General features: G+C 44.9%; 1 protein-coding gene across 1 annotated transcript in view; it reads left to right on the top strand.

Moving 5' to 3' along the window:
* Nucleotides 1-5,322: 5,322 nt before the first annotated feature.
* Nucleotides 5,323-23,015, top strand: part of LOC147624251 (uncharacterized) — a 53,409-nt gene continuing 35,716 nt past the window's right edge. Inside the window, exons 1-2 of the mRNA XM_086819815.1 lie at nucleotides 5,323-5,434; nucleotides 5,980-6,112. Of these exons, the coding sequence (XP_086675941.1) occupies nucleotides 5,993-6,112 (120 nt within the window). The 5' untranslated portion in view covers nucleotides 5,323-5,434; nucleotides 5,980-5,992. The remainder of the gene's footprint in view (nucleotides 5,435-5,979; nucleotides 6,113-23,015) is intronic.

The raw sequence follows: 23,015 nt of genomic DNA, 5'->3' as shown, positions 1-23,015 counted from the left end.
TCGAACGAGGCCTGGGTGAAGATCATCAATGCCCAAAACTTTGTATGTCACTAGGTCGACGCGTGCATGACAAGAGGGGCATGCTGAGAACCGTACTAGCTCCTGGGTGATGCAAGACAAATGGAAAAAATGTCCACATCCCAGGGCATATCCACCAGTAGTATCAATGTCCTTGATACATAAAGCGTAGCACGCATCATGTAAGAAGGGTGGTGCATCCTGAGAGAGAGGTCGTCGAAAAACCTCTATAACATGCCGTGGATATAAAGGTAGGTAAGGCACTGTCACGTCCGAGGATCTGTGAAACTCTTGAACATGCAGCATCAACTGCTCTGCCCTATGCTGGGCAATCCGCTCCATAATCTAGTGATGTTGTGCCTCAGCTCTAGAGCTCTCTACCTCGGTCCGAGCCTACGTAAAAAAGTAAAGCATAAAAATAATTGATTAGTCTCTCTCGTTAGGTATTACTTAAAGAAATTTATAACTTAGGACCTTAATTATAACTCTTTTACGTGCAAGAGAAACCTACCTGCTAGATGTCGGACTCTCTCAGATGCTGTGCCTCTGCAGTAGCTGCCTCTACCGTCTGTAATGCAGCTCTGAGGCAGTCAATCTCCGCTCTCGCCTCTACCAACTCCTGAGTGAGTCTCTCAATGGTAGGTGGGACCCTACGTGACACAATCAACCATGCCGTTCATGTAAAAATATAGAAAAGTACATATAAACATGTAAATAAATGACTAAAAAAACTTAAGAAGTAATAAATATGTAAATACCTCGACATCTGTCGTTGGTATCGATCGTGAGAACAGGCGCACCACGTGCTGGATGCTCTCCGTGGTACTCCGTACGTCGATGCCGACCTGGGTGCCAAGAGCCTCTACTGTCGATATAGGCACAAATGAAGGATCTATAGTAGGAGCTACACGAAGGGCTGGTGGAGGCCGCCTACCCTGGTCCTGGAGACGGCCTCGGCCAGCACCACCACCCGGCCAATGGCTAGTGTAATCCACCTCCTCTCCTAAGACAAACTCCGCATATAATTGCTTTGCGAAGTATATGGGAATCTGGCGGTTGTTCGGCATCCTCCCATATGCGGCAACATATCGACTATAGATATGTGCCGCCATACGAGGATGCGAACACCGCCATACGAGGATGCGAACACCGCGAAATAGTAAGGGACTTGCCCGCTCCAGGCCTCATCCCACGACTATCGAGGAAAAGATCTAAGTAGGCTCCATCCCTAATCGGAGCAAGATCACAGACCTGACGATATGTCAGGCCATGTGACACAGGAGCAGTGGGATGGTGGGCTATCCACTCATCTACATAAACAATATCGTGAAGGCTACGAAGGGACGAAAGCATCGTCTCCAAGTCTACCCACGATATGTAATGTAGACGGTGTGTCTCTAGCACTCCTACGGATAGCCGCTAACTCGCGGTCTATCTTAGCGATGAGGTCCACAATAGATGAGGGGCCCTCCTCGTGGCCCTCCTCGTGTGACTCCATGCTAAAACCTAAGCCTAACACAAAGGTCCAATGTGAAGGGTCTAATGTGAAGGGTCTAATGCTTAGTGCTAAGTAGCACTAATTAAGCTATAAAACAATGCTAATGGGCCCACTAATGCTAATCCAAATCAAGAGAGCAAGGAGAGTGAAAACGACATGTGACAATGAGGCAAAAAAAAAGTTTTTCGGTTTTATAACCTCGATCGAGGTTCGGTAGCATCATGCAATTTAGGGTTTGCAAGATTAACGCTCTGGATTTTAGGGTTAGTGAAACATACGGCCAAGATACACACTTAATTTTAGGGTTGGTGAAGGATCGATGGCTGAGATTTGATATTACTATCTCGTTCGAGGTACATGGACGGCTATGATTTAAAGTCATTACCACGACCAAGGTATGTCGACGGTCGAGATTCATTATATACCTCAATCGAGATATTTAAACGGCTGAGATCGCATCTTCCAATGTACCTAAATGGACGGTAGAGATTGCGTCTCTATAACTCGAGCGAGATATTTGGACGGTGGAGATTGCATTTACGTATCTCGAACGAGATATTTGGACAGTGGAGATTGTATCTTTGTATCTCGAACGAGCTATTTGGACGATGGAGATTGGATCTCAATATCTCGTTCGAGATACGTGGACGGTGGAGATTGTATCCCTTTACCTCGAACAATGAATGGTCACAATTTGATTTTAATTTCTCGTTTGAGATACGTGGACGATGGAGATGTGCTAGTCAAATATGCCTAGGGGGATACAGCGTGGCCCTGATGCGGATCCGAGTGGCATAGATATCTCGATCGAGATAATGTGGTGGCGGTGACATGTAATGGTGACATGGATGATGACTGGAAACCCGGACCTGCTAGCGTGGCATTAGTTGGCATCTCGATCGAGATATGTCGATTTAGGCTTGGGAGGCACGTGTCGTGTTTTAATTCACGGCGCTATCACGATCGAGGTACTTCGCCTGAGGTGCATGGATGTCCCAATTTTAGAGAGAGTGAACGAAAGTGAGTACCCTCATCTTGCAACCTCCTGTCTTTCTTCTTTCCCTCTCTTCCACTTTCTTGTTTCTTGTATTTCTTCTCTATCTTACGCAAACATGTCTCCTTTTAGTAACGGAGAGAGAGAGAGCAAGATCAAGAAAGCACTATAGCTTAGTCGTGTGTGTGATTTTTAAGCATAACCTTGTGCTAATCACTTTCTTAATTTACTTCCCAAAGCTTAAAGTTAAGATTTCAACATATATTTTGTTGGCTTTGACCCATAATTTTGGACTACAAGGAGGGCATTTCATTGGTGCGTTCACCCAGGAGAAAGTAGGCTTTGGAAGGTATGCAAAGAAGAGGTAGGTAAACGTGCATAAACTTCAGCTTTGTGTTCAAGAAGTGCTTGAGTGTTTCAAATGTGTGGGAGGGATTGCTGAAAAATTAAGGTGACTCGATTGTAATTTTGAGACTAAATGTTGTAAAATTTGGGTTGAATTTTGCAAGTTTAGTTAGAATATGGCTTCAAATTCTTTGATTTCAAAAAAGTGGAAGAGGTGGAGTGGTGGTTTAGAGTAGTAGGAAATTAGAACAATGGCAAAAAAAGTAGAAGAAGGCATTGTCCATGGAGCCAAATGAGCAACTCAATGTGGACCTTCTTGCATGCAAGAAAAGAAGAAGAAGACAAATTTTGGCACCAAAATTAACAATTTCAAAGTGTTCTTCATCGACAAATTTAATATTTTATGTTTTGAATCAAGCCATTTCTTTGCTGTTGTATTGCATTTGATATATCTTTTGTAAAATATGTACATGGCTATTTAGCGGGTCTGTAAATTTGTAAAAGCCAATGCATAGTTAAATCTATTCATTTCTTTGGTAGGATAAGGACCTTAGTCAAGTAGGAAAATGAAGCCTCAAATGGAAACCTTAGGACAAGTGAAAGTTGTATGCGTTTTGAAATAATAAAATATCAAGAAAAGGTGGTTTTGGGTGGTTGGAGAAGTGCATGACTCCTTTCTCATGAAAAGGGAGTTGTGTCTTTCTTTTTTTCCTCTCTTTCACTTTCTTGTTTCTTGCATTTCTTCTTTATCTTGTGCAAACATGTCTCCTTTTAGTGATAGAGAGAGAACAAGATCAAGAAAGCACTATAGCTTAGTTCTGAGTGTGATTTTTGAGCATAATCTTGTGCTAATCACCTTCTTAATCTCTTTCCCAAAGTCGAAAGCTAAGCTTTTAGCATATACTTTACTGGCTTTTACCCATCATTTTCGACTACAAGGAGGACATTTCACTTTGATGCAACCAAGGTGGCTGCTAATAAGGCCGCTTGACAATGGAGACCAACAAGGTGTATGAAAGAAATGTAGAGTAAAGCGAGTAGAAATTTTACTCATAAGATGTAGAGATTGATGTCACTGAAGTGTAGAGATTGATGTCACTGAAGTGTAGCTTGTAGATAAGATCTGGTGTGGTGAGTGTGTTGATGCTTTCTCGTGTATCTACAAACCCGTTTGTAGTAGATCTGACAATACTACTCAGAATTCAATGAAGAACAGTGCAAATTCGATCCCTGAAGATGTGTGTAGGAAACTGCAAACCGCATGAATGGCCCCCAAAACCCAATGAAAATCCGATTGAAAAACTTTAGTACAAAGTACTTCACACTTCCAGGTCCTCTTTCTTCTCCCAAAAGGGCTCCTTGATCCGATTCAAGAAGACATGCGACTCGGGGGTGAAGGGTAAGCAATAACACAGGGGCGAAGAGCATATGCTCTGACACCAAATGTTCACACACACACACACACACACACACATAGTGGAGAAGCTCAAGGGAGCACACAATGAGATGATAGATAGATAATGAATATGTGCCATACAAAGATGATGTAATAGCATGGGAAAAAAACCTCCTAAAGATTGAAAAAGTACCCTGGCTGGTTCTAGTATGTTCATACACATCACTACTAAATATGGCTACACAATCAAAGCTTAGTTTACTCAATCATCATGGGATCATTATTGTGGAGAAAACTAAATTTATTCTTTGTAATTTTAAGATTTGTTGTAGATATGTCTCTAGTAGCTCTAAATTTATTATTTGTAATTTTAAGATTTGTTGTAGATTTGTCTCTAGTAGCTCTTTTTACCATTTAATGTTTGTGTAAGAATTTTAAGATTTGTTATAGATATGTCTCTATTGGCCTTGATTAAGCATTTAATGTTTGTGTAAGTACTTTTAAAGACAGAGTGTTCTTGTCGAAGGGACTTAAAGGAGGAAGCAATAAAGCTTTGGCTTTGGAAGCTAGGCGTGTGGGTTCAATACTCGAACACCCCCCCTCCCAAAAAAAAACCTCTTGTAGTACAAAAAATGGAGAAAGGGACTTTGAAATTAATAAGGGGAGGTTATTGCATGTGTAAGGTTTGATTAAGAGAGGTTCTTTTCCCAAAGCAAAACATTGGAATTTCTAATGAGGGAAGAGGAATGAATTCACGTAAATGGAAAAGAAGAAAAGATCAACCTTTAAACCCAGGCACCCAACTTCTGAAGTCGAAGCTTTATTGTCAACAAATATTCTTTTTATTCTTAAGTATGCACACAAGCATTAAAAGCCAACAAAGGCTAAAATAGAGGACCAAAATCATGCTATGTTTTGCATTTATTATTAGATTTTACGAATGATAGTTTTGATTGAATTTTTTGGAACACGCATGCACTTTGTTTCCTTTTTCTGTTGGCGGCTGCGGATGGCTGTTTCCAGGCAGGCGCATGGATTGGGCGGCTTGGTTTCTTTTGGCGGCTGCGTGTGGGCTGCCGCAAACCGGAAGGTTCAGGTGGGTTGCCAACCCACTCTGGAGTTTGTTGTCCTGTACAGACAACGAATGCAGGCATGCTGTGGAGGGAACGTTCAGCTGATGAAGGTGTCGTTTCTTCTTCCATTTGCGCTTTTCTTTTCCACTCTACCTGGATTCTTCGTGTGTTGCTGCGTTCGTTTTTCTCGCATAGGTGGGATCCCGCTTCTTAGTTTCTTTGATACATGTAGACTCTCTCTCTCTCTCTCTCTTTGTGCCATGCAGAGAGGACGGCTGTCTCTCTCTATTGATGGTGACCATCGCCATGGCGGCATGCAGAGAGGGTCGTAATCAGGGCAGGGCGCTCTCTTTCCATTGATGGCGAGCAGAAGTGGTGAAGGAGGCCGAGCGTTGCTTTGAGGGGGCTGGTAAGAGCTAGAGGAGGCACCGGGCGAGAAAAGGGCCGCTGGATAGACATGCAAAACAAAGGCTGAATAGACATGGAAAACAAAGGCTAATTTTGCATAGGAGGCTAATAGAGACATATGTACAATAAATCTTCAAAAACAAAATTACAAAGAATAAATATAATTTCAAGAAGTCCAAACCCACTGTCTTCTTTTTAGGAAACCCGCGATTAACTAACTGTAAACGAACCGTGTGATGGATTGCAGTCCGCCGACCGTGATGGAACTGGAAGAAGCAGGTCCGCGTGGGGAGGAGGACGTGGTGGATGGGGTCGAGGGAAGGGTCTCTGCTCACAGGTTGCTCTTACACAATGCAGCCCTCCGTCAAAACTTTGAGCACGTGAGCACTTTCCTTTAAACTTGTCGCTGCTGTCAATGCTGACAGTTGTAACATTACTCAAGTATCACAAGATAATACTATCTAAAAATATGTCATATCTTCTGTCCTTTCGAATGGGATTGCCAGCATCCACTTCCAAGTTTCCACCAGGGAAGAATGTGCCCTCCAGTGCCCACGTCTGAAGCACGCTAGGTTGCGGTTTGCCAAGCTGCCCATATAATCTGCTCTGGCTGAGTTAAAGCTCCTCCTCTTCGACGTCACGGAATGGACTTGCATGAATGCACTATTTTCTTATTCATCAAGTTCTCGCGTATGAGAGGATCCTTTGATTCTCTTCTTTTCGTGGAACATTGGGACCACTCTTCCTGAATAGGGGCTTTGCAATTCAAGATTTATAGTCACCTGTTTTGGCATATCCGCAAGCTTTTTCTGAAGCTAATAATTAACTTCTAATCCGTACAATCTGCTGAGTTTCTCCCTGGTGGTTCGGGAAGGATTATTACAAGTCAGCAGATCTGGCATAAATTCTGAGATTTCTGACATGGCGAAGTGGCTCACATGAGTCGGCAAAGTCTCTGGTTTTGCTGACTTGTCACGAAGCCATTCAACAGCCTGTCTATCACAGCACCCAACCACTCCCCCTTGCCATCAGGAATAGCTGTAGTGGGTTGCGGCTTCACTGCTTCCCACATTATTTTTTTCTAGAAAAGAGACTTCTATTAAGTATGAAAAAGTATACAAGAGGGAGATTTCAAACCAAAAAAAGGGTAAATCTCAACCAATTAGGTGTCTTGTACTCCCAGAGTGGCAACGAAAAAGATGCCATGATCCACATGAACTAGCTGCCCTTTTTCTTTGCAGCCCTCGAAGATCCTTGGATTCTGGCCCAAGTGGGCATGAGGGTGTGCATGCTTTGTTAACCACCAAGGCTCTAGATGCTAAATCATGCTTCCTGCTACTCTAATGCTGAAGTTTGCTTTTTATGCTCATGAGCACATTTGTGTTGGGAAATTTAGTCTGATCGAAAAGAACCTTCTGAACGATTGAAGTCGAGCTGAACTGAGTGCTTGTGCTGCTGCTTCCATCTTCTGCTGAACTCGCCCCCCTCTGTTTTCGCTGCCCCTCGTTCTCCCGCCTCTGCCACTTGTGCTCCTTCTGCCCCCCTTCTGCTTCCGCCCTTGCCTCTGTTCCCGCTGCCCCCCCCCCCCCCCCCCCTTCGTGCTCCTGCTTCCCCCCATTCTTCTCCCGCTTCAGCCCCCTTGTTCCCGCTGCCCCCCTTATTCTGGTTCTGCCCTTGCTCCTGCTCCTACCGCCTCCCTTCTTCTCCCGCCTCTGCCACTTCTGATCATCTCGCTGCCCCCCATTCTGCTCCTGTTTTTGCCTGTCGTCTGTGTCCCTCCTGCTCCCGTTGCCCCCCTTCTGCTCCCGCCCTTACTGCCTCCCCACTTGCATTCGTCCTTCTGCACCCACTTGTCCCCTGCTTCATTCCCCGCCTCCTTTCTTGCCCTGCTTCTGCCCCCCCGCCGCTTCCTCTTCCTTGCTCTCACCCGCCTCTTCCTCCCCCGGCTGTGTCATGTGCACAGTGTGTATCTACCGTGTGCTACACGCACACAAGACTAGCTTCGAGGTTGGGGAAGCTTGGAACTAGGCAGGCTGATTGGCGAGCTGAGTTAGGGATAGACTAACGGATAGGCACCCTAGTATAGACGGACGAGCGTCCAAGTGTGGACGCCTCATGACCGGCCAAGAGCCTATAAAAGGGTGGCCAAAGTTAGTCATTAGATATATAGAGTCTTGCGTGTCTTTGTGAGAGCTCTATGGTCAGGAGCCTGGATCTAGTGCAAACGTGCACCTGCTTTACGCAGCCGAGGCCAAAAGCAGTCTCGAGGCCCGCGAGGGTAGCTTCGTGGCGGTATGGGACGTCACGAGGTAGGGATTGGTCGGTACGTCCATCTAGTTAGCTCAGCTCATGGCTCGGTGGGGACAACCAAGACTTGTGGGCTTGCCTACGGCTGTCAAGGTTGGGAGGTGAGTCAGGTCTGCACCCCCTTCACGTTTGTTTGGTTTGTTTGCAGGTTTCGAGTCTTGTACCAGGAGCGTTCTATGAGGAGATCCTATGGGGATTTGACAATGGTATCGGAGCAAGCCTCGAGAACGAGCAAGTCGGTAGGTAGAGAAAAAGAGGTCGAAGAAAAGGTATGAGTTCGAGAAGCTTGTTGTTTTTCTGTTCATACTGCTGTTTTTTCAAATTCACTATGTTGCTTTTGCATCATAAGAACCCATGATGGGGTTGTGGTCTTGTATGGGTTGTTTTCTTTACAAAGAAGCATGCTAGATGTGTTTTTAACTGTATAAGTAGTTTAAGAGAGAGGAAGAAGAAAAAGCCAACGGACTGTTGTTTGTATGAGAGAGAGAGAGAGAAAGTAGCGTCGGTCCTTTGCTCTAAAGGCTATATCGCCTACGTGTGTGTGACGCCTGAAGACTGCGCAGCCTTTACGTGTGAGGACACCAGCTGTAAGACAGAAGCGGGCTGGTGCACACAAGCTAGCGCATGTCGGCAGGCGAGTGGTCATTTGTATTCGCAGGCTTGCGCACATGGGTTGTATGCGCGGCCAGGCGCAACCGACTACCTGTACTCACAGGCCGCCAGGTACACACGCGCAGGCGGCAGCTTATGCAGGTGTACGTAAGCACGCGACCGCGTGGCCATGAAGACGGCGCAAAAAATAGTAGAAAGCAGTCGACGGGTGTTTTTTTTTTTGATTTTGTAAAAAAAAAAATTCACCTTTGCTTTCGTTTTTTTTTATGCGCCTAATTTTTTTTAAAAAATACCCACACTTCAGTCAAAGGGGTTTTAAAAATCCGAGTTTTGTTCTCTAAGTCTTTTTTTAAAGAAAAGCAGAATATATATATATTTTACCAAAAAAAAAAAACACAAAAGCAAAAGCAAAAGCTAAGTAAGCTTTTGGGAAAGCCTATAAATTTCCCTTAAGCGGGCTTCTTGCCACACATCTCTCAAGCTCTCAAGTTCTCTGGTACTGTCCTTGTGCAAAATAAATATTTTCTCTTACCTTGTCCTCTTCAAGATGTCGACCCAAGAATCTGAGTTGGAGCCCATTCTCGAACGTGAAGACTTGCTGGCTACAGAAGCCACCGATGGCGATCTTTTTGACGATTTTGTTTCAAAATCAGATTTCTAAGAGTTTAAAGTTGCTCTCGAAGCTTCTTTCTCGGAACGTCAAGCACAAATCATCGAGCTAATGTAGGCTTTACAGAACTCCATCTCTTTGTTGACCACTACCCTATCTACTCTTTCGGGTATGGATACTTTGGCATCTGCTTTAGGCCCCAATATTACTTGGCTACATAAGTCGCAAGTCCATTTTCAGTTTCATCTATATGACGATGGCAAAAAGATCCAATTAGCAGCAGGTTTCCTCTCAGGCAAAGCTTTGCTCTGGTGGAAAGAATTCAACCCTAAACCAACAACCTGGGCACAGTTCGAAGATGTCTTCAAGAAAGAATTCCTCAAGAAAGAGGATGACTCTGACGTTGTTGCCCGGTTTGCTACTTTGACCATGACCTCGCAGAACCTCACTTATGAGGTCTATCTCTAGAAATTTAGGGACTTGCAGATGAAAGCTACGAAGATGGATTCCACAACTCTTTTGGGTTTCTTCGTAGCCGGTTTACCCGACTCGTACCGTTTATAGGTTCAAAACAACAAATGCAAAACTTTGGACGAGGCCATTCATTCCGCTCGTATCTATGATGATACAATGGTCTCTTCCAAGTCTGAACCCGTTACCGAGCAGGGAAACAAGCACAAAAGGAAGTTCTGTGCACCGATGGCTAGCACGACAGAAGGAAAGTCTTCGAACTAACCTTCGAAAAAGTCAACTTCAACCCCAACGAAGAAGAAACATCTCCTCAAGGCTTTGAAGCTCAAGAAGGAGGGACGTTGCTTCATCTGCGAAGAAAAAGGACATATGCGTAACAAGTGCCCGAAGCAAAAGGGTGCAAAGACCAATGCAGGACCCAAGCCAAAGGCAGCTAACCAGTTGTCTTTGACAGGTACGTTAGTTATTGTACTTTCTCGTCCTAGTACATGTTTTGATTGTCTGTTCAACTCTGAAGTTTTTGGCTTGCATGATCTTCTTCGAGTTTATGGAGAAGTGAATGGCCATAGAATCCACATTCTTCTAGACCTTGGCAGCTCATATAACTTTGTTAATTACAAACTTGTGTAGAAATTGGGTCTTGACACAACACCCAGCGATCATACCTATGAGGTACGTCTACCTGCGGGTCGGCAAGTATGGGATCGAAAGGTGGAGACGCTACCGATCCGGATTCAGGACTACAAAGATACTCTGGAATGCTATATTATGCATCTAGAGCATGTAGACTTGTTATTAGGGATTGAGTGGTTTAAGACTCTTCAAGTCCAGATAGATTGGTCTAGTCATATTTTTCCTTTGAACATAGGAACACTCAGTATACTATCTTAGGTGATTGTATACATCCCTCTCAGGGATCTGTTGTAAATACAGTTCATTTTGGAAATATAATGGATTCGTCTTTGTATACTGCTTTCCATTGTGTCTTGATTCCACTTTCTTCATTTCTCATACCTTCTATGGATGTCAATGAATTAAGTGTGTTTGAAAGCAAAGAATTAAAGAAGATACTTGATTCGTTTCAAGATGTATTTCCTAAGGAACTGCCATCAGGCTTACCACCAGTAGATCATCGTATTGACCTGCTCACCCTGTTAGTATTCCACCTTACAGGATGAGCCAAGCTGAGGAAGATGAGTTGGCCAAACAACTCGAAGATGATTTGAGGATGGGCCAGATCCGTCCAAGTAAATCACCTTGGGGTGCACCTGTGTTGCTTAGGAGAAAGAAGAAGATTATCTGGAGAATGTGTATAGATTACAAGAGATTGAACAAGATGACAATTAAGAACCGTTATCCTCTCCCTAGGTCAGATGACCTGATGGGAGCGAAATATTTCACAAAGATAGATTTACGTACTGGCTATCACCAGATACATATTCATGAAAGGCATGTCGAAAGAACCGCCTTTCGGACTAGGTATGGCCATTACGAATTTCTTGTATTACCTTTTGGGTTAACCAATGCTCCAGCCACTTTCCAGCAAATGATGAACGATCTTTTTCATGAACATTTGGGAAAATTTGTGGTTGTGTTCTTGGATGATATTTTGATATATAGTTGTACTCTTGAATATCACGTTAGACACCTCACGATTGTCTTAACTATTTTAAGACAGAATCAACTGCATGCTAAATTAAGTAAATGTGAGTTTTTCATGACAAACATCATTTACTTGGGACACAAGATCACTAGAGATGGATTGAGCATTGACTATGACCGAGTTCAGAAGGTTTTGGCCTAGCCTATACCGCGAACAGTGAAACAACTTCGTTCTTTTCTCGGTTTTGTTGTTTTTCTTTGCAAATCCGTGCGGGAGTACTCTCAGCTCACACTACCGATGACCGACTTGTTGAAAGGTCGTGGACGTAAGTCGAATCAGCCTATCACTTGGAATAACGATCTGGATATGGCCTTCAGACTTTTGAAAGATAAAGTCGGGGAAACACCTATCTTAGCATTACCTGATCCTAGTCGGCCTTATGTTCTTGAAACTGATGCCAGTGACTATGAAATCGGGCCTGCTGTATTTCAAGATGGTAGACCTGTTGGTTTCATATCAGAAGGCAAATCCAATTCATATGCGAATGAACCAATCGGTCATGTAATACGAAATGGTCCACAATATGTAGGGGATAATTTCGGAGATCGACCTGTCCTTAAAGTCTCAGAATCTTTCGGAACTTGCAAATACACCATCATTCCTTCAGAGAACTCTTTGGGTGAACGATGTCTATTAGAATAAAATCTGTCTCGGTCTTGAGTAGTTCTAATAGATTTCTTCGCAACTTGTAACATTTCTTGCATATCTTGCAAAAAATTACGTGCTGCATCATGCTGAAGTCCTGAGAATCCCACTGTAACAGGTGATCTAGGTTGAAAACCATACATAAGCATGAAAGGACTAAAACCTGTACTCGTATGCTTAGTACTGTTATATGCAAATTCTAACATAGGAAGATAATCCTCCCATGAACTCTGCCTTTTGGAGACATATGCTCGAAGCATGTCCTCCAAAATTTGATTAACTCTTTTAGTTTGGCCATCAGATTGAGGATGATATGAGAAACTTAAATTCAAAGTTGTTTCCAAGTTCTCAAAAACAAGTTTCCAAAAATCACTCGTAAACTTATCACTGACTATGTCCTGCGGTAACCCGTACAGTCTAAACAATTGCTCGATAAACTGCCTTGCTAATTGCGTAGCTGTAATGGTCTTCCGGGTCGGTAAAAATCTAGCCATTTTTGTCAAGCGATCTACCACAACCCAAATAGAATCATGGCCTTAATGTGTTCTTGGCAATCCGGTAATAAAATCCATGGAAATACTTTCCCATTTATTACTTGGGATTTGCAAAGGATGCAACAACCCAGCTTGTCTAAAGCGTTCAGCTTTATTTGCTTGACAAACTTGACACTTGAGAACATAATCTTCTACATACCCTTTCATCTTTGGCCAATAAAAAGTGTGTTTCACTAACGATAATGTCCTGTGTACCCCAGGGTGTCCAGCAGAAGGGGCGTCGTGACACTCCTTAAGAATCTTGGACCTAATGTTCGGGATCTGTGGTACACAAATTTTGTCATTACGGAATAGTAAACCATTCCGAATCATCCACTGACCTCCTGCAGCCTGAATGGTAGGCTGCTCCGTCATTGACTCTTGGTCAATCAATGAGCTCCCGTCTTGGATCTTCTTCCAAAATGGACCAGAATAACTATCAGTCTTGCAAAGCTCTCTCAATGACTGAAATAAGTCAATAGAAATCTCAATGAACGACAAAGTATTCACCTCTGTAATTCAACTAAGCGCATCTGCGACACTATTCATGGACCCAAATCTCAAAATCAAAATCTTGCATTAATTCAGCCCATCGAGCTTTCCTTCCTCTCAAATTATTAGCATCACACACATACTTGATTGACTGATGATCAGTCAAGACCACAAACTTGAAGCCATATAAATAATGTCTCCAAACCTTGAGAGCATGAATCACACCATAAAGCTCTTTCTCAAGGGTTGGCCAACGAAATTGAGTGTCATCTAGCTTTTTACTTTCAAAAGCAACAGGGCTACCATCTTGAAATAGAGCCGTCCCGATTGCAGAGTCATTAGTTTCAAGAACATAAGGCCGACTAGGATCGGGTAATGCTAAGATAGGTGCTTCCTTGACTTTATCTTTCAAAAGTCTTAAGGCCATATCTAGATCGTTATTCCAATTGATAGGCTGATTCGACTTACTCCACGACTTTTCAACAAGTCTATGATCGGTAGTGTGAGCTGAGAGGACTCCCGCACAGATTTCCGAAGAAAAACAAGAAAACCCGGAAAAGAACGAAGTTGTTTCACTGTTCGCGGTATAGGCCTGGCCAGAACCTTCTGAACTCGGTCATAGTCAATGCTCAATCCATCTCTAGTGATCTTGTGTCCCAAGTAAATGATGTTTGTCATGAAAAACTCACATTTACTTAATTTAGCATGCAGTCGATTTTGTCTTAAAATAGTTAAGACAATCGTTGAGGTGTCTAATGTGATCCTCAAGAGTACGACTATATATCAAAATATCATCGAGGAACACAACCATAAATTTTTCCAAATGTTCATGAAAAAGATTGTTCATCATTTGCTGGAAAGTGGCTGGAGCATTGGTAAACCCAAAAGGTAATACAAGAAATTAGTAATGGCCATACCTAGTCCGAAAGGCGGTTCTTTCGACATGCCTTTCATGCCTACGTATCTGGTGATAGCCAATACGTAAATCTATCTTTGTGAAATATTTCGCTCCCGTTAACCGGTCAATCAGGTCATCTGATCTAGGGAGAGGATAACGGTTCTTAATTGTCATCTTGTTCAATTTCTTGTAATCTATACACATTCTCCAGGTGTTGTCCTTCTTTCTCCTAAGCAACACAGGTGCACCCCAAGTTGATTTACTTGGACGGATCTGGTCCATCCTCAAATAATCTTCGAGTTGTTTGGCTAACTCATCTTCCTCAGCTTGGCTCATCTTGTAAGGTGGAATACTAACAGGGTGAGCACCAGGGATCAAGTCAATACGAGGATCTACTGTCCTTTCGGGTGGTAAGCCTGATGGCAGTTTCTTAAGAAATACATCTTGAAATGAATCAAGTATCTTCTTTAATTCTTTGCTTTCAAACATACTTAATTCATTGACATCCATAGAAGGTATGAGAAATGAAGAAAGTGGAATCAAGACACAATGGAAAGCAGTATACAAGGAAGAATCCATTATATTTTCAAAATGAACTGAATTTACAGGAGATCCGTGAGAGGGATGTATACAATCACCTAAGATACTATACTGGGTGTTCCTATTTTCAAAGGAAAAAATATGACTAGACCAATCTATTTGGACTTCAAGAGTCTTAAACCACTCAATCCCTAATAACAAGTCTACATGCTCTAGATGCATAATATAGCATTCCAGAGTATCTTTGTAGTCCTGAATCCAGATCGGCAGCATCTCCACCTTTCGATCCCATACTTGCCGACCCGCAGGTAGGCGTACCTCATAGGTATGATCGCTAGGTGTTGTGTCAAGATCCAATTTCTACACAAGTTTGTAATTAACAAAGTTGTGTGAGCTGCCAAGGTCTAGAAGAATGTGGATTCTATGGCCATTCACTTCTCTATAAACTCGGAGAAGATCATGTAAGCCAAAAACTTTAGAGTTGAACAGACAATCAGAACATGTACTAGGGCGAGAAAGTACAGTAACTGACGTACCTGTCAAAGACAACTAGTTAGCTGCCTTTGGCTTGGGTCCTGCGTTTGTCTTTCCACCCTTTTGCTTCGGGCACTCATTACGCATATGTCCTTTTTCTTCGTAGATGAAGCAACATCCCTCCTCCTTGAGCTTCAAAGCCTTCAGGAGACGTTTTTTCTTTGTTGGGGTCGAAGTTGAATTCTTTGAAGGTTGGTCCGAAGACTTTCCTTCTGTCGTGCTAGGCATTGGTGCGGAGAACTTTCTTTTGTGCTTGTTCCCTTGCTCGGTAACGGGTTTAGACTTGGAAGAGACCATTGTATCATCATAGATATGAGCGGAATGAATGGCCTCGTCCAAAGTTTTGCATTTATTGTTTTTAACTTGTAAACGGTATGAGTCGGGTAAACCGGCTACGAAGAAACCCAAAAGAGTTGTGGAATCCATCTTCATAGCTTTCATCTGCAAGTTCCTAAATTTCTGGAGATAGACCTCATAAGTGAGGTTTTGCGAGGTCATGGTCAAAGTAGCAAACGGGGCAACAACATCATAGTCATTCTCTTTCTTGAGGAATTCTTTCTTGAAGACATCTTGGAACTGTGCGCCCAGGTTGTTGGTTTAGGGTTGAGTTCTTTCCACCAAAGCAAAGCTTTGCCTGAGAGAAAACCTGCTGCTAATTGGATCTTTTTGCCATCGTCATATGGATGAAACTGAAAATGGACTTGCGACTTATGTAGCCAAGTGTCCACTATCTCTTTGGTACGCTGCTTTTGCTCGCCCCCAAACTGTTCCGGAGTAATATTGGGGCCTAAAGCAGATGCCAAAGTATCCATACCCGAAAGAGTAGATAGGGTAGTGGTCAACAAAGAGATGGAGTTTTGTAAAGCCTACATTAGCTCGGCGATTTGTGCTTGACGTTCCGAGAAAGAAGCTTCGAGAGCAACTTTAAACTCTTGGAAATCTGATTTTGAAACAAAATCGTCAAAAAGATCGCCATCGGTGGCTTTTGTAGCCGGCAAGTCTTCACGTTCGAGAATGGGCTCCAACTCGGATTCTTGGGGGCAAGGTGAGAGAAAATATTTATCTTGCACAAGGACAGTGCTAGAGAGCTTGAGAGCTTGAGAGATGTGTGGCAAGAAGCCCGCTTAAGGGGAATTTATAGGCTTTCCCAAAAGCTTACTTAGCTTTTGCTTTTGCTGTTGTGTTTTTTTTTGGAGGTAATATATATATATATATATATGTTGCTTTTCTTAAAAAAAACACTTAGAAAGCAAAACTCGGATTTTTAAAACCCCTTTCATTGAAGTGTGGATTAAAAAAAAAAATTTAGGCGCATATAAAAAAAACGAAAGCAAAGGTGATTTTTTTAAAATAAGAAAACAAAAGCCAAAAAAAAAAACACCCGTCGACTGCTTTTTGCTATTTTCTGTGCCATCTTTATGCCACGCGGTCGCCTGCTTACGTACGCCTGCATAAGCTGCCGCCTGCGCGTGTGACCTGGCCGCTTGTGAGTACAGGTGGTCGGCTGCGCCTGGCTGCGCATACAGCCCATGTGCGCAAGCCTGCGAATAGAAATGACCTGTCAGCACCAGCCATCTTATGTCTTACGGCCGGTGTCCTCACACGTATAGGGTGGGCAGTCTTCAGGCGTCACACACACATAGGCGATACAGCCTTTAGAGCAAAGAAGCGGCGCTACTTCCTCTCTCTCTCTCTCATACAAACAACAGCCGGCTGGCTTTTTCTTTTTCCTCTCTCTCTTAAACTGTTTATACAATTAAAAACACATCTAGCCTTCTTCTTTGCAAAGAAAACAACCCATACAAGACCACAACCCCATCATGGGTTCTTATGATGCAAAAGCAACATAGTGAATTTGAAAAAACAGCAGTATGAACAGAAAAACAGCAAGCTTCTCGAACTCATACCTTTTTTCGACCTCTTTTTCTTTACCTACCGACTTGCTCGTTCTCGAGGCTTGCTCTGATACCATTGTCAAATCCCCATAGAATCTCCTCATAGAACGCTCCTGGTACAAGACTCGAAACCTGCAAACAAACCAAACAAACGTGAAGGGGGTGCAAGCCTGACTCACCTCCCAACCTTGACAGCCGTAGGCAAGCCCACAAGTCTTGGCTGTCCCCACCGAGCCACGAGCTGAGCTAACTAGATGGACGTACCGACCAATCCCTACCTCGTGACGTCCCATACCGCCACGAAGCTACCCTCGCGGGCCTCGAGACTGCTTTTGGCCTCGGCTGTGTAAAGCAGGTGCACGTTTGCAGAGACACGCGAGACTCTATATATCTAATGACTAACCTTGGCCACCCTTTTATAGGCTCTTGGCCGGTCATGAGGCGTCCACACTTGGGCGCCCGCCCGTCCATACTAGGGTGCCTGTCCGTTAGTCTATCCCTAACTCAGCTCGCCAATCAGCCTGCCTAGCTCCAAGCTTCCCCAACCTCGAAGCTAGTCTTGTGTGCGTGTAGCACACGACAGATACACACTGTGCACATCCCTACTCTCAGGCCTCATTTGGAGAGTTTTGATCTCTCTCCAGTGATACAGCGTAGATTTTGGCATAGGCTTTGGCATTCATACATAAGGAGCCAAATTTCTCATTTCTTTTGGTTATTTTTACATGGTCCTCCCACCAATCATCAATGGAGATTGGTTTTCGGTGTAGCACCTACCTGCCCTAGATGTGCGGCAGATTCTGAGACTGAACAACATTGTTTATGGGGATGTAGCACTGCACAACAGATTTGGGTTTCTATAACTCAACTTATGGGCAAATTGAGTGGCCGCGCCATGCATGTGATGTGGAGGGCAGTTGCTTGGCTCTCCCAATCCGGTCTGCGGCTTTTTTCCGAGTGCAGTGGTACAGACTCTGCTATCTTCATTTGGGAGATTGTTGCCAGTATTACAGTATTCACTCTCCGTATTTTTTCCTATTTATCTGGAGGTGTGTATGGGCTGTCGGCTGCCCCGAGATGTTGGCCGATTGAGTTTTCTTGCTGCCCGACTGATCTGGTTCTCAGTGCTAGTGGATTGCTTTTTATCTGGCCGATTGGGCATCTGCTAGTCGTGGGCAGCCAGGGCTGTTGTCGGCTAATTATGGGCTGGCCAACCAGCAGCCCGGGGCCATATAAAATGGCCCCTCGCCCCCACACTCGCACGTGTGTATTTCCAGGATTTTATTGGTATATATAGCAAAGTTACAGAGCTTCTCTCTCTCTCTTTCATCTGTGTATTGCTCTCTATAGCAGTTGTCTTCATTTTTGCTGTGCATTCTGACATGGTATCAAAGCCCCATGTGGCTTGAAGCTCGGAGACAGTAGGACGTTGAGGGTTTGTTGATTGAGGTGCTGATTGGAGACTGTTTGGGCTGTACGGGACTTGGAGATCGGGTAGAAGGCGGCCATCACCGTTGGACAGCCACCTTGCATTCTATTTGCAGCCTCTTCTTCTTCTTTTTTCCCACCCACCATCCCTTCACAAGACCTTGTGAACCCTTGAGATGGTAGATTTGCTTGAGATGGCTAAGAAGCACGTGAAGATCCCGACACTCCCCACGTTCTCGGTGGACCGACAGCTGGACGGGAACAACTAGGGCATATGGAAGGTAATGATGGAATCTGTTTTGGAGTCCTACGACTTGGCTGATTTCATTGTTGTTGGGGTTCCACGGCCAGAGTTGGAAGATGGGAAGTTATCCTCTATACGAAAGGAACAGGAGGCACATGCACAGTTACGGGATCGTGCTAATGCCCGAGTTCGTTCTTTCATCTTCCTCTTGCACACCACCGGTGATCAATCACCTAAAGCATTTGGCTTCTCTCTAAAATAGGGTATCACCCATGAAGAGGATCTCCTTGGAAGTTCAGATGCGGGTGATGAATCCTGCAAAGTCGTCGACGATGCGGTAGCACAACAAGAAGTTGCAGGCTCTTCAGCAGCAGGAGGTTCTCTAGGCCGGGAAATAGATATCGTCAGAGGATATGGCCATAACGCTGTTGTCACACTTGCCCTCTCAGTACTCAGCATTTTACTCCTCTTTGATCCCCACTGGCAGGCTCAGCACCATCACATGGGAGGAGCTTGTCCCATGGTCTTGGGCCAAGAAGAGCGATTTACGAACCCTCCACACGGCGGAGGTTTTGAGGCCTTGACTGGCCAACGGTCGAAAGGCTGTAACAACAACAAGGGCAAAGGGAAGTCTTCATCGGAGAAGTCTTTTGAGAAGAAGCCCGATTCAGACCGTGAGAAACTAAAGGCCGAGAGGACCTGTAATGATTGTGGCGAGAAAGGCCACTTTTGGAGGAAGTGTCCCAAGCGGATTGGGAAGAGTGCTGATTCTTTAGCTTGAGCTGTCGTGAAGACTCTAGCCTTTGTGCACTTGGAGATGTTGGACACCGATGCTTCATCTTCTTCGAGCGAGGAGGTAGTTGGCTTCACCGCCAAGGATACTCGGGAATGGATTCTTGATAGCGGTGCTTTAAGGCCCATGACTCCTTCTCGTGACTTCTTTCAGGATCTGAAACGGCAATCAGGTCGCATTTTCATTGGTGACAATTCCACCATACCAATTCATAGAGAGGGCCGGATGGAGATCATTCCCGATGGTGGCAGAGGGGGGAAGCATTCCTCTTGTGTCCTTTACGTCCCTGCACTTGGTTTTCATGTGTTGTCAGTGCATGAGGTGTGCAGGACTCGCTTCTGGGTGGAGTTTGAGGAGCATTCTGTTGCTCTACGGGACTGCGAGACTGGCCACGTTGTTTGGGAAGGTGGAGTGGAGAATGGTATATACAAACTCTTAGCACTCTCCTCTTTGACATGTTCTCGGATTGGTGATTTGTGGCACTTTCGGTTTGACCACTTGAATGTGGATGCGCTGCGGCGAGCTTTTTGGGACCAGATGGTGGTTGGCTTGCCAGATGTTGGCAGCAGGCAGGGATACTGTAGTTCTTGCATTTGTGGTAAGTAGCACAAGGAATCTTTTCTGAAGCAGGTTTCCAGGCGGGCTTCGAAACCTTTGGAGTTGGTACACACTGACTCGTGTGGACCTATGCAGACGCCATCCTTGGGAGGTTCTTTGTACTTCATGCTGCTTGTTGATGATTGTAGTAGATTCTCTTGGGTTTATTTTCTTTCACATAAGGAACAAGCTTTTGCTCGGTTCAAGGAGTGGCATGTGATGGTGGAGAAAGAGTCTGGCTTGCAGATAAAGACTCTTAGGACTGACAAAGGAGGAGAGTTTTCTTCCAATGCATTCCTGCGGTTTTGTGCGGAACATGGCATCAAGCCGGAGCTGGCCAATACAGGTTCGCTGTCAGAGAATGGAGTAGTTGAGCGTAAGAACAAGACTGTAGTGGAGATGGTGAGGACGATGCTGGAGCATTGTGATCTTCCTCGTCCACTTTGGGGAGAGGCTATGGCTATAGCTGTCCATATCCTCAACCGTTCTCTGACGACTTCAGTACCGAACATGACTCCCTTTGAGGTGTATTTTGGCAGGAAACCAGATGTCTCCCATTTTCGTGTGTTTGGGAGTGATGCATATGTTCACATTCCAAAGAAGCAGAGGGGAAAGCTCGACTCAAAGTCCCAAAAGCTTGTCTTTATGGGATATAACTCTCTTTCCAAGGGATATAGGTTGTATGATCTAGAGAGGAACGAGGTCGTCGTCAGTAGAGATGTGGTTTTTGATGAGCATGTTCCAGTTTCCACTGTTGATGAGCCGCCACTTCTTGGAGACCTAGATAATTCTGATGATGATTCCCAGTCGATTGTTCCAATTGAACAGCCTCAGTCAGTTGAGGAGGTTGAGCCCGTAGCTGGAGTAAGCCCCCACAACAGTAGGAGGCTCCGTGTCCTGTTCGAGTACCGAAGTGGTTGGTAGACACCCTTCGGGAGTCCGGTGTTATGGAGCTTCCCTCTGAATGGACCACAGTGGACGGACCTCGAAGATCGCATAGAGTTCGTGACAAAAGTCATTCAGCGGAGCTTTTAGAGATAAACTATGCTTTGATATCTCGTATCATGTGGGACACTTGGGAGTTGGTTCCGAGGCCGTCAAAACGGTCTGTCATTGGTGTCAAGTGGGTCTTTAAGACCAAGTATACGTCAGATGGGTCGGTGGACAAACACAAAGCCAGACTTGTGGCTAAGGGTTATGCTCAGCGGCTTGGCATTGACTATGAGGATGCCTTTGCACCGACAGCGAGGATGACCACGATTCGGACGGTTCTTGCCCTTGCTTCTTCTCAGTAGTGGCCCGTATTTCAGATGGATGTGCATTCCTTAATGGTGACCTGCAGGAGGAGGTAGCCTCTAGGCTTTGAGGCTCCAGGATCAAAGGGGATGGTTTACAGGTTGTAGAAGGCCTTGTTATGGTCTTAAGCAGGCTCCCAGGGCTTGGGTTCAGAAGATTGATTCCTTCTTTCTACGGACTAGATTTCAGAGATCGGTTGCAGATCCTAACCTATATCTCTTTCGGGAACGCGGCATGATCACGTTGATCATCCTTTATGTGGATGACCTCATTCTCAGTGGCGGTCATATGGAGCACATTGCAGTGACGAAGACTGCCTTGTCAAAGGAGTTTGAGACGACCGATTTAGGCTTACTCCACTTCTTCTTGGGATTGGAGATCTGGCAGGCCCAGAGGGGGTTCTTTGTCTCTCAGTAGCGGTATGTCCATGAGTTGCTTGAGGCCTTTGGGATGGAGAACTACAAGCCTATCACGTCACCAATGGACCTGAACACGAAACTTATAGTTAATGATCCTTGTGAGCCAGTTGATGCCTCTCTGTACCGGAAGCTGGTTGGTTCATTGATCTGGTTGCTGAACACCAGATTGGACTTGAGCTTTCCTGTGGGGTGGTTGAGCTCGTTTATCCAGATGCCGTTGAAGTCTCATTGGGATGCAAGAGTGCGGATCTTGCGATATCTGCAGGGTACGAAGGATCTTGGACTCTTCTACACCACTGGAGGTGAAACGAAGGAACGAGTTCGACTCCTAGGTTGGAGTGACTCAGATTGGGGAGGAGATCCAGACACGAGGAGATCTACATCAGGCTATAGTTTTACCCTTGGCTGAGGAGCTGTTTCATGGAGCAGCAAGAGGCAGCCAACTATTGCCTTGTCGTCTATAGAGGCAGAGTACCGGGTTGCTTGTGGTGCTGTTTGCGAAGTTGTGTGGCTGCGGAGGTTGCTTGGCGAGATTGGGTTTCCACAGAAGGAGCCCACGGTCATCTAGTGCGATAACCAGAGCTGTATCGCTATTGCTCGGAACCTGGTCTTCCATGCCCGGACCAAGCACATAGAGATACAATATCACTTTGTTCGTGAGAAGATCTTGGCTGGTGACATCTTGCTTCTTTATTGTTCAATAGAGGACAATGCGGCGGACCTCTTCATGAAGTCTCTACCTCAGGCTATGCTTCGGCGGCACTCCAGCTCACTGGGGTTGGTTCCACATCCAGGAGCTGAGAGGGGGTGTTAACAGTTATCTCCTGTCTGTACACACTGTCAGGGCCTATGTTGTGGGTGTGCTTGCCCGTATTTAGTGTCTTCCCATTTTTCCTCACTCTCCGTTTCCTATTTATTTGGAGGTGTGTATGGGCTGTCGCCTGCCCCCAGATGCTGGCCGACTGAGTTTTCTTTCTGCCCGACCCATTTCTCAATGCTGGCAAACTGCTTTTCTTCTGGCTGATCGGGCATCTGCTGGTCGTGGGCAGCCAGGGCTGCTGTCGGCTGATTATGGGCTGGCCGACCAGCAGCTAGGGGCCATGTAAAATGGCCCCTTGCCCCCACACTCCCACGTGTGTATTTCCTGGATTTTATTGGTGTATATAGTAGAGTTTCACAGCTTCTCTCTCTCTTTCATCTGTGTATTGCTCTCTACAGCAGTTGTCGTCATTTTCGCTCTGCATTCTGACAATATCATCCATACTCTCATGGCTACTTGGGCTCGTATTCAGGGGGCCTCTCGTTT

This window comes from Cibotium barometz, chromosome 25 (genome assembly GCF_041138505.1).
Source record: "Cibotium barometz isolate CiBa-2024 chromosome 25, ASM4113850v1, whole genome shotgun sequence".
NCBI lineage: Eukaryota > Viridiplantae > Streptophyta > Polypodiopsida > Cyatheales > Cibotiaceae > Cibotium > Cibotium barometz.
The sequence above is the reverse complement of the archived record's forward strand: the minus strand, read 5'-3'. Positions and strand labels throughout refer to the sequence as shown.